At 34.1% G+C, this 12,444-nt stretch overlaps 1 protein-coding gene across 1 annotated transcript; it reads right to left on the reverse strand.

Annotated features, from left to right (window-relative positions):
* Positions 1 to 884: 884 nt before the first annotated feature.
* On the reverse strand, positions 885 to 12,033 carry LOC118751468 (eukaryotic translation initiation factor 2 subunit 3-like). The gene is made up of 6 exons (XM_036486308.1): positions 11,836 to 12,033; positions 11,056 to 11,230; positions 2,446 to 2,682; positions 2,147 to 2,364; positions 1,423 to 2,078; positions 885 to 1,212 (listed from the first exon to the last, which is right to left on the reverse strand). The coding sequence occupies exons 1-6, from the start codon at positions 11,899 to 11,901 to the stop codon at positions 1,137 to 1,139; spliced, it is 1,428 nt and encodes a 475-aa protein (XP_036342201.1). The 5' UTR covers positions 11,902 to 12,033; the 3' UTR covers positions 885 to 1,136.
* Between the last annotated feature and the right edge of the window lie 411 nt (positions 12,034 to 12,444).

A 12,444-nucleotide genomic window follows, 5' to 3' on the forward strand; every position in this document is an offset into this window, starting at 1 on the left:
TCCGAGAAAGCAGAACACGCTGCCATCGAAGTGTGCAATTATACGCTCTTTAAGAAAATGGTTCCTGGGCCGTTTAGTTCTGCAGCTTAAAAAGATCATACGTAAGGGAGTCTTACACTGCCATATTGGTTCGAAATCGCAGCACAAAGCAAAATCTTCAAATCAAACTGGATCTGAAAACAACAAAAAGATGCTTAAGAGTTTTTAAACATTTTATTAAAAATAAGATCTCATAGATGACATTAATTTATGTATATTATTAAATTTACTAAAAAAAATTCTAAAGATATTTCGTCCTCAACCAGATGCGAACTTAACTTGGGGGGGAAAATGTTAAAAGACGATTGCAAATTAGATGAAAGCTAAAACCAAATTAATCGGCGTGTCTGTGCAAAACTTTGTTTGGCAGTTCACTTACGTTATAAAAACTTTATGAAACAAGATTTCAAATTTCAATCGCAATTACCGAAAATTCAACAAATATACGCATCATTCTTCCAGGCGATAGATAATATCGTCACCCGTATTCCAGACGATTGATTGTGCAAATTTACGATTTCTTAGTTATTGGTTGACTTGATTAACCTTTGGATGCTCGTAAAAAAAAAATTCAAACTTGATTTCCCAAAATTTTCTTTTTTACACATTCATGTTTCTGGCATAGGAGCGACGATTTATAATTAAAACACCTACATACATTTTCATTTGATTTCGGAGCATTTAGTCGCTTGAATTTTTCCAGGAATAAATAGACAATGTTGTTTCGAGTACGTTTAACAATTCAAGTTTGGTGTCGACATCGATTATTTATATAACGTCGGGAAATTGGAATTATTCCATAACAGTGCCCACATTTTGTTTTGTGTAAAAATTTATTTCCTTTTATTTCCTTTTTAAAATAACAAATTTTAATTCCTTTAATTATATTGTTAATTAAATATTTTATAATTTGTTGCTTTTTTTAAACAAGTTCTATTGGTGGTGTCTTCAGTTTTACTGCGCATAAAACAAAAGAAGGAAACTGTGGCTGGTAATAATTTATATATAAAAATTGAAGACCGACAAATGCGTTTTGTTCGCTTATAACAAATAAGTTTCAAACTGATACTAATGCTCGTGGTGTAAACCTTTCGATTTTACTTCTTGGCGGGTTTGCTGTCCAGTACAGGTTGAATAGTTTTGCCGCCAAATATCTGGCCCCATCCAATTAAACTGGAGAAATAAAAATAGCTTCGTATAGTTAGGAGCTAAAACAATTTTTTAAACAGTCAGCCCTATCGCCAATTCCATGTGAATAAATCGTTCCCATAATTTAACCTGCAAAACAAAAACAAATTTGGAAACATTGTTTTTGTTTTGCTTTATAATTTTTGGGAATATTTGTTGATGTGAAATTCGTAATAGGGCCGAGTAAATACTCACCGCCAATGTTTTTCCACACGACGACTCAATGCAATTTTCTCCCCCTTCTCAGTACAAACCGGTGTGGTGAGCACAATTTTGGCCAAATCGCCCTTTGTGGCGGAAATTCGACCACCCGTGCTTAAAGATCCAATATTCACCAGCAATATTTCATTCTTTTGTAGTTTCTCTACACGTGCACCTTTTTTATCGCCGTCCGTACGCACACCCAATAATCGTCGCAAGAGGTAATACGAAATTTCCAGCTCTATATATATGTCAGGTAAGTGGCCAACAGCTCCCAGCACCTGGCCAACGAGACGATCTGCACGACATAGTGTCGGATCGATTTTCGTACCCACACCAATTAAACCACCAGGCACCGCGTACTGCAGTTCATTTTGTTCGGCATACAGTGACACAATGCGCGAAAAAATGGGTCGACAGGTTATGTTGCCCTCGCTGTCCTTCGTGACAACACCAGGACGCACTTCGATCTCCTGGCCCACTTTCAATACACCACAAAGGATAGAACCACCGGCCACACCTCCTTTCAGATCGTTGACTTCACAACCTGGCTTATTCACATCAAAGGAACGTATAACAATTAGCCGAGGAGGTGCTTTGAAATCGCGCTGAGGCACGGGAATCTTCTTTGTGATATATTCACATAATACCTAAAAATCGCATTGCAAATAAAACATGTTCTTACTTAGATTCGGCACTTGTAATAATAATAACTCACATCAATGTTATATTTAAGCTGAGCAGAAATCGGTACAATTGGTGCACCTTCGGCAACTGTACCCTGCACGAATTTCGTTATCTCTTCATACTGCTCTTTGGCTTGGCTCTCCTTCACCAGGTCAATTTTATTTTGCAAAATGAGGATCTGTTTTAGTTTCATAATTTCAATTGCAGCCAAATGCTCAGATGTTTGAGGCTGAGGGCAGGATTCGTTACCTACAAATAAAAAAATAATAAAGTAGTTGTTCTTTAGGTAAAATAAATGTACATATACAGCAGTCTGGCACACTAACTTACCAGCAATTAAGAGTAGTGCAGCATCCATTACAGCAGCACCGTTCAACATGGTAGCCATAAGAATGTCGTGACCAGGACAATCCACGAAACTCACGTGACGCACCAACTTGAAACGGCCCACACAGGACGGACGGGCACAGGGGAAGCTATCATCCTTGCTGGAACCGTCAGAAATAAAACAAGCTGGTCGTGGACACTTTGCATTGTCGCATTTATAAATTTTAGCGTTAGCGTAACCTGAGTTTCACAAAAATTAAAATTTCGTAAATTTTTAGTGTTTTACAAATTGGCAAAATTAATAAGATGTGTGTGACCCTTGCATTTGTCGTATGATTTCCAACTAACTAGACAATGTTTCTAAATGTCTTAATAATATCAACACAAACACCACAATGATGATATTAAATTTGTGAATTAGTTTAAAAAACCGAACTCCTAGCTTAAAGTCTATTAAGCTGACTTACTTTACGTCTCATTCATGACCCTTGAGTGCAGCATACAAATTATAAGAAAGATTGGCGTTGAATTGGCAAAATTCTGGAATCGATTGCTGTTCGGAGGTTCCCCCATTTATGTGACAACACCAAGGTACACAAATTGAAGATAAAGCTTCGCCTAACGCGCGTAGAAAACAGTGACTCAAATATCTGACCATGTGTTTATTACACAGGCCCGAGATATTTAACTTTTTCCTCCTTCCAAAAATAATATTAATGTTGATTATTTAATATCTTCATACAGTGACGAACAAAAGTATTGGCACAGTGAATTTTTCGCCAGATATGCAAAGGTTTTTATGCTAATTTATTTTCGATATTTTTTTATAAAAATATAGTTCATTCTACACCAGAAATCGAAATAATAAGAACTCTAAACTTTGTGCAAAACTCAGGAAAATTCATAAAATTTGCACACTAATTCGCAACTTTTTATTCAGATTTTTTAGAAAAATTCTAAGTATGCAGTTATAGCCCATTCAAATTTAGTATAACAAAGTGCAAGTTTAAAGTTGCTAGAAAATCGCGTTGATTTTTGGCAATTTTTTTAGTGGAAGGTGTTGCTCATTTTCTCCATACAAAAAATAATTGTCGAATTACTTTGTATGGAAGAACTTGGGTGAAAAAAAATTACCAAAAAACAATGCGACTTCAAACTTGCACTTTGTTATACTAAATTTGAATGGGCTATAAAACTGCATACTTAGAATTTTTCTAAAAAATCTGAATAAAAAGTTGCAAATTAGTGTGCAAATTAAATTAATTTTCCAGAGTTTTGCACAAAGTTTAGAGATTTTATTATTATGTTTTCTGGTGTAGAATGAACAATATTTTTATAAAAAATTATCGAAGATAAATTAGAATAAATAACTTTGCATATATTGCGAAAAATTCACTGTGCCAATACTTCTGTTCGGCACTGTAGGTATGTTAAATTAAAATACACCTTCAATTTTTTTCTGGTATATCGAGATTTATTGGCGATATGTACTACTACTACAAAATTCAACATTTTCTGTACAAATGTCATTTTCAAAAATTTCATGCATTGTTATGTCATGTTAACTCAAACAAGGTGCCATGCCATGTCATTTCATCTCAAACATATTAGTGGGATTCATGAAACGTCGCAAAGTTGTTGCAAATGTCTTATTTGTTGAAAAATTTGGCACCTTGCGACCGACACAGCTGTATGAAAACTCTCCTGCGACAAAATTGCGACATTGCCGTATATTTGAGCTGACAATCATTGCAAACTCTAAAGTCGCGAAAAACTTGATATTTTATTGTCCTCGAATACTTCAAGAAAAAGTGTATCAGTTAAGGCTACTTCGAAATATAATTGTAAAAACTTTTCTTTTTCACTTACGCGCGACATTTTTTTTTTTTTGTTTAAATGTGCATTTGTTGTTCGCAACGTTGCCATTTCGCCAAAAATGTCACTTTGCGACATTTTATGAATTGCACTACTGTTTTAGCGTGTCATTGCTACTTAGCTAAGCTGTTGTTCGTTGTTGTGTTTCTGCAGCATATTTTTAGTACTGTTCCTGTTCCTGCCTTGTAATGAATTTTACTATATACGTATATTAGACTGTCCCAAGAATATATGGAAAAAAACTTGTGTGCAAATTTTGATATGCATACCCTCTATATTTGTGCTTTTTAGCCTAAATTGCATATATATATGAAGTTTTATGGCCGTAGGCTAACGATAACCCGTGCCGACTTTTAGTTGAAGTTTTAGTTAATAATTTGTGACCATTTTTTAATTAAATTTTCATATTCAACTTTTTTAACAAATTATTTTCCTCCTCTAAAAAAAAATGCATTTCATAATATTAAATAAACAAAATAAAGTGTTTGAGTGTTTGACATGTCCTCTCGGGTTGATTAAAGAATAAATGTGGCAGTACTAATTAGAAAATTTTTAAAATATCCTTTGAAATTTTTATCCTTTAGTATCCTTATATATATTAATAAGATTTAAATTAAACTAAGATTCTTCAAAACTCATTCAAAATTAAAAATCTTGAAGGATAATATTTTTAAAGGACATTTTTGACATGTTCCAGAAGGATAATTGAAAACAAAATTTATAGTTAATCTTGTTTCGAATTCCTCTTTCATTTGATGCCCATATCTCCATATTTTGTGTAAACTTTTGGAAATATACATATTATAATTTATGGTCCTTTGGAAAAAATCCTGAGACTACCTGGTAAAAATCTAAAAACGCAGATTTACTAAATATTATGTCCTAAAGAAGTAAAACGAGTAAATTAACAAAACACGCGAACTACAACAAGCTTATTCTGATAACTTTGACTGCAAGTCGGCACGGGTTGCCGTGGTTGGAATTGCATAAAATTTGATTCCTATATTTTTTAAGATAACACCAATGAAATGAAGGGGTATGCGTCAAAAAAAAAAACAATGTTGGTTTTTTGGGACAGTCTAACGTATATACAATGCATTTAATAAATACATGAATGTACTCGTACGTAGGAATTAAACTCACACTGTATTTTTTATATTTAATTAGTTTTAAACGAGTTATCAAAACTATCAAGCATAAACTTTTCTAAAAATTTGGCGCTATTTACTGTCAGAAATATATCCACAAAAGTACAAGAACGCAAAAAATGCAAAAACTTGAATTTTGTGAACACCCAAAAGAACGAAATAAAAAAGCATAAGAATAAAGCATATTAAAAATTCTCCACGCTATTTGGATACGCAAAAACGCAAAAACGTGATACTAATAAAAGTGGTGTGTCAACGTCAAGTTGTTTTTTATTTATTGTTTACAGGATTTAAAACATAGTCTTAATTATTTAGTTGTAATGATGCTTAAGGTTGGTAATAATCAAGAAGTCAAACAATATGAAAAAATTAACCACACCTTAAAGGCAGTAAAAACTACATTTTATGAAACTATACTTAGCAAAATATAAATGCTATTCATAACAAAATAGATTTAAAAACATGTGATAAGCATTTTAGCCGAAAGTGAGCGGTTTGGAGCTGGAGTACAAATATAACTGGCATCATTATTAACAGTAATAAAATTTCCAATTATTAAATAAACTCCATTTATGAGTAAAAAATTTAATATAAATTACTTCGGTGCATATTTGCCCATTCTAGAAGAAGCGTTTCATTTATTTATATCCTAGTTCTAAAGTAAATTTGTATGCGAGAACTTTATTAAGTTTCTCATTTCCTTTGCATTTTCTTAATAACAACTTTTACTGAAATGTTTGTTTGATTTGTCGATAAAATTATTAAAATAATACTTTGCGACAATTATCTGCACCACAACGACACGAAACCTTCTCGGCTGACGACAAATTTTCATAGTCTGTGCGTACATAATCGAATGTCAATTCTTCTCCAGCTTTAATTGGTCGTAGCGAAAAGAATGCCAAACGTGGCATATTAATGTCGAGGTTATTGATCCAAAACGGAAACACTGCTAAGTTGGGATTGCACGAGTGATTAATGAAATGGGAAATATTGCCATAGAGCGCCGCATCAATTGTGTACACACTCTCCCCGGACGTATTGTAATCTAAATCGAAAAGATAAGTGCGTCCGATGGCGTCATACGTTTGGCCGCGATCATTCGCCTCTTCGCTGGTAATAATTTCACCCACATACTCACACACGTATTCTCCCTTACGCAATGGTTTCTCGGTTCGAACGCCCCAGCCACATCCATTCGATGTGCGGAATATACATAGCGAATTGCTGCGCCCGCGCTGTATAACACGGTTTACACATTCCTGTTCGCATGAACACCTGTTATTACATTCATAAATGGCCTCTCCAGGTCGGATACGAAGACGGCCTGCTTTGTCGTAAGCAAAATAGCTACCCGCCATGCGTGCACAGCACGTAGACAACGGAGCACACTCGTTTTCACATTTGCATCCAATTGGGGGATCCTCCTGCATTTTGACATTGTTTCCAGCGAAACTTTCTTTTATATACTTAAAAGCAACATCTATGACTTCCAAATCAAAGCGGTTTTCCACAGTTATCGGCGCTGTGTGTTCTACCTGATTCATGCGGTCCTGGAAAGCTTTCAGGTCGCATAATTGCTGCTTACGTCGATAGTAGACAGGCTTCATTAGCATCATATTAATTATACGGCTGCGTATCTTTTCCGGTTCTTTAAAACTACGTGATCGTGTTGCACGAAACTGGGCAAGCAATATTAAATCCGCTTTTATCACCAAAGGATCATATTTATCTAATTCCTCTAATTTTAAGGAGGTCATATCGAAAACTAGACCATTCTCTGTAATTTCGGCTTCAATATCGGCTATAATTTCTGAAATAATCAACTCAAGCAATGTATACTGTGATTCAATGAACGGCTCTAATACAGCACATTCACTTATGTTGTCAAGGGACTCCCAAGTATTCGTTTCGGGGGGATATCCCAACCATTTCACAAAGAATATGGGATTGCCGTTAATCGACTCAATCGATTCTATGCGCTCTACTATATACTCGCCATTCACCTTGAATTGCTTCAGCTTTTGACGCTTCGTAACTGGTGTTTGCCCATCATCGGTTTCCGAGTTGTCTGTCTGAGGTTTGTTGCGCTTTTTTCCCACGGTCGGTGTTTCCTTCAGCGCATTTATTGCATTATTGAGCACACGCGAACGTGGTGTGGTTGAACTCCCCTTTTGATCTCCTTGTATGGATGAACTATATTCGGAGTGGCTCTCATAGCCACTACTTGGACTTGATGAACAGCCGCGTGTTGGAGTTTGACTGCTGCCGAGACTGCTGCTTCGAATCGATGTTCTGGTTAACTGAGTATCTGCGCTTACACTGCGTGCTCGTTTTTGCTTGCGTGCCCGCAAAACTGGACGAACATGTCCCACTGGCAAGCTATTGCGTCGTTTTGCATCTAACTTCGCCTCGAACTCGCGTAGCAGTACTGGGGAGCTTAATAGTGCACGTACTCTTTCGTCGCTGAGGCGTTCTGAAGAATTGATATACCCACCACCACCAGTACCGTTTGACAAGGTATTCAACGGAGTTAATCGTATACAGATGCACGCGTGGAATTCCATTTAAAGTTTAAATTAAAAAAGCCAATGAAAAAACAGAAGAAAAAAAGAAATTAAATTAATATGCTGGATTTTGCCATTTTAAATATTGAATTTCAAATATATCGAACACGAAGTGCTCAAAACAAAATTTTGATGCTTATCTTAAATTAGGGCAATGTTTTTCACAGTTTTTAACAAACAAAAACGTATAAAAAGTAACTTCATCAACTTATGCCCAACTACCAAAGAATTTTCCAACTTTTTCCTGTCAAGTACTACTTGGCTTGTGAGATCAGTGATTGATTGACAAATTGCATTTTATTTAAAATATAGCATACCAAGAACAACTTGAAAATATTCCAGCAACTAATTTAATTTTCTTTAAATGGAATTCCCTTAGCGGGTTAATATTTATAGTTGTTTAACTAATTTACCAAAATTCAAAAAAATTATATTATTAGCACGTTCAAATTGACGCCATTTAACTACATCGTTAAATGATCGATGTTTTTTTTTATTACCAGACAGTTCAGGCTGCAGCTTGTAGATAATACTTGACAATGCAATGTTTGTTTACAAATAAAAACGCCCGGTTTTGCCCACAAAGGTCAGAAATAACTTACTATACTTATTAATCTGTTCGATAAGATTACCAACAGCAATTTGCAAGAATAAAAATTACAAGTTTCAGGAACAACGAATGGGGATTTCGTTTACATTCAAAATCATAGACAGAGAACTAGGAGAATTTTCACTTTTTTAATTACCCTCTCCTTACTCTAATGTATATCCTGGTCAATTCTACACGAAATTAAAATCTTTGTAACGTTGACAGTACTTTTTTCAGGCTTATAACCTAAAGAGCAAATGATCTATTTAACTATTTTTTTTATTTAGAACGCTGAAACCAAAGTGTCAACATTTCTGTGAAAATATTTATTGGCAGCTCATTTGGTCTTAAAAGATAAAAGCCTGGAAAGTGCACTGGAAACGTTACCAAAGTTTTATTATGCTGTAGTATCGACCTCTATACATTTTTTCGACAACTGATTGGTAGATTTTCATTTTACATCTCTCCTTAAAATAAAAAAAAAAATTATTTTATTAAATTTTTGCATGAATCTTACAGATACAATCGGGCTGAACTGGTTTTCAAAGGCGGGTGTTATGCAGCCGAACTTTTGTTTGTCAAACAAGATGGCGGTTGCTTTGTTTGCTTTGAGGTGTTTTTTTAGAGTTGGGCACAGATTTGCACCTTAATTGCTTAAAACCAAGAATTTTGTATTATCTTCGATAACGGTTAAGTTTGTTCTAAGCTAGCTTTCTGTTAGTATAACTGAAATTTCATGCCCGAAATCAGCTGACTGAAACGTGTTGCGTTACGGACTCTTATCTAATTGGGAAACCAATTATGGTTGATTAAATTTGTTTGAAAGAACGAAAGTACATCACTCGTTAGCGTAATTAAAGTAATTTTTAAACATATTTAACTAGTTAAATGGTATCAGTTTGAACATAGTATAATGATATATTAACCAAATTTTTAAATGCTAACATCTGCGGCAGCTTCCAACATTATATAGTGCATGACGACGATGACATCGCTATATTTATAGTTGATGGATCGATTATTTTCTAAAATTTATTTCTGCATAGCGTAAATAACAAAAGTATACAAATAACAGATAAAAGAAAACGATTCATTCAAAGAGAAAGTGGCAAAGGAAAATGTGTATCCAACCGAAAATACATAGTGTTCGCTAAAAATTGTATAACGTAGTACATGATTTCATCTTCTTACCAATTTTGAACATTGATTATAGCAAGATTATGTTTATTAGATGATTGATAAATAATCTAGTTCATTTCTTGGGTTACTGTTACCCAACTCAAAAATGTTTAGCTAGTAACTGTTTCTAGTTGAAAAATGTTGGTAATTAAATAAGTTGCTGACGAACATATGCATACCCTTTAATCAGCGTAGTACTGTGTATATTGAAATTTAATGAAATTTAATAAAAAAGTTATAAGTTCGTATTCAAAATACATTTAAAATATTTGAAATTTACTGTCGAATAAAGTTTTTTGTTGAAAAATAAGTAGTTTATGTTTAGCTAGCATCTATTATAGCACGAAAATTTTTAGTTGAAAAAGTAAGTTTCTGAAAAGGCATTGATTGATGAGTGGCAACACTGTAGTAAGCAACGCCGAGGGCTCCAGTGTTCAACAAAATTCTGCGTATACAGACAGGGTTTAAGTATAAGTTCTGCGTTCTTGACTAATTTCACCTTTATTGATCAAGAAATCAACATTCACAATACCATGGAAAGTCGATCATCGAATAAATTTCGTTTATCTACTATTAGTCGACACTAGCAATAGGGGTGTAAATAAAACAATCGTGTATGTTAGAATTTTCCAATAAGCAAACAAATGTCCACTCGGTTTCCAACAAGAACGCTTTACATACACAAAATCTTAAACTTCCTAGTTTATTGCCCAATGTGAAAAAATTAAGCCATTTATACATATATTTTAAATTTAACTGTTCCTTTTATTGTCACGTAGACCTAATCCAATAGGCATTGAAATTACCATAAAATTTTGGGAATTTAAAAATCCTATGTGTAAAAAAACTTTTTTTTAACGTAATGTCCAAATTTTTTGTTTAATGCTCAGTTTAAATCCCCCATAAGAACTATTCCTCAAAATATACATACAATTTACTACTATTTGAAAAGAAAATATAGTGTTTTCTGCCGCTACTCTTTCAAACCTAACTCAACGGGCAAATGCGAATAATGTAATGGATATTACTCTGAAATTAATATAAATTGGATCAAATTGGACTAAGTTAATATTCATATTTAAAACTTTGTAATTAACTCAACCATTAAAAATTGCACTAACAAACTTATACCTAATTCATTTACCTATCCTCGCGCAAGAGACTGGTAATTTATAAAAAACTGATTTCTAGATTGAATGTTTATTTTTGCTGTGCGAGAATTCGTATGTGATTAATTACATTTAATTTAACATACCAAGCTTAATAGTGATATTTCTCTCCAGTTCATTTTTGAAGCGCACAGTTTGAACTCCAGAAATAGCTTTAACCACGGTTGATTTTCCATGCGCTACATGTCCAATAGTACCGATATTGATTGTGGCCTGACGCGAGATCACCTCTGGAGAGAGTGGTGTCAAATTCTCGATATCCTAAAAATATAAATTAATTAGTTATTGAAATAATTTGTTAACTATCCAGAATTTCAAAAATACTTAAAAGCATACGGTGAACGCGGCAAAATAGAAAATGTAGAGTAAAACTTTCTCATTATTGAAATGAGGTTAGAATCTGCATATTGCATCAGAAATATCTGCCAATAATATGTTAGTCCAGAAGATGCAGAAGTATGCAGAATGCTTTTATCCTTACATTTTGCCTATTTGATCTCTATACATTACTATTTTCGCGACAGGATAGTTTTAAAATTTGTTTTTGGTATTCCTAAGCCACGTGCAGTCTTTCTTTTCAAGGTTTAACCCAGGCAATCGAAGGCAACAAATAGTTACATCGTGAGCAGCAAGATCAATATGGAATCTGTATAATAAGCTTACTGGACATCATCAGTGGAATTCGGGAACATAACATGACACAATACAAATAATTTTCATTTCATTGACCAATTTCCCAATGCAAAAGTAACTTCATTGCGACTGACATCTGCCGCGTTGTACTCTGCCAACGCTCTAATTTCTTTTGCATTTTCTACTGTACACCAAAAGAGCTCCAACATTTTTACACGCATTTGAGCACTTACCAAGTTACTAAGATCCTGCTTTTGCAAATTTGTATTCACACCTATTTGTGCTTCCGTCGTAGACATTTTGTTTATTTTTCTACTTCCAATTCACACAGTTAAAAATTGAATTAATTCACACTCGTTCACGCCTAAACATCAAAATTTATCCGTCACTTGGAAAGAAATATGCCAACTTCACGCGGCACTTTTCTATGAGCGAGCGCACTAGTAAAATGGAGTGAGCGAGACAACTAATACGTGCAATAGGTCACTGTTGCATTTTTGGTCTAAAATTAGCCTGTTCCCGTACTCCGGAAATTGTCAGATACTAAGTTTATACCATAATAAAAGCATAGTAAGGTAAAACCGTTCTCTCAATGCGTCGACCATGATTTTTTTTTGAAGTTTACCAACATTTTACAATCGTATAAAATTGAGAGTAAAAAAAAGGAATTGTTCAAAGTTGTTGTTGTTTGAGATTGAAAATGAGAATGTGTGTGTGAGTAAAATTTTAAAATTAAATTGCTTGCAAACGTCAAGAGTTTGAAAAATTACTCTCAGCGGTTCTACCTTCCTATTTTTGTATCACGGTTTATACCATGGTGGTATCAGTTGTGACAGCTCGAT

The sequence above is a fragment of the Rhagoletis pomonella genome, unplaced genomic scaffold, assembly GCF_013731165.1.
Source record: "Rhagoletis pomonella isolate Grant_MI unplaced genomic scaffold, Rhpom_1.0 Rhpom_scaffold_00723, whole genome shotgun sequence".
NCBI classification, from domain to species: domain Eukaryota; kingdom Metazoa; phylum Arthropoda; class Insecta; order Diptera; family Tephritidae; genus Rhagoletis; species Rhagoletis pomonella.

Coding starts and splice junctions, on each gene's coding strand:
- LOC118751468 (XM_036486308.1), bottom strand. CDS start 11,901: ATGTCTACGACGGAAGCACAAATAGGTGTGAATACAAATTTGCAAAAG. Junction 11,231..11,835: donor AGCAGGATCTTAGTAACTTG/GTAAGTGCTCAA, acceptor TTATATTTTTAG/GATATCGAGAATTTGACACC. Junction 1,213..1,422: donor CGTGTGGAAAAACATTGGCG/GTGAGTATTTAC, acceptor TTATTTCTCCAG/TTTAATTGGATGGGGCCAGA.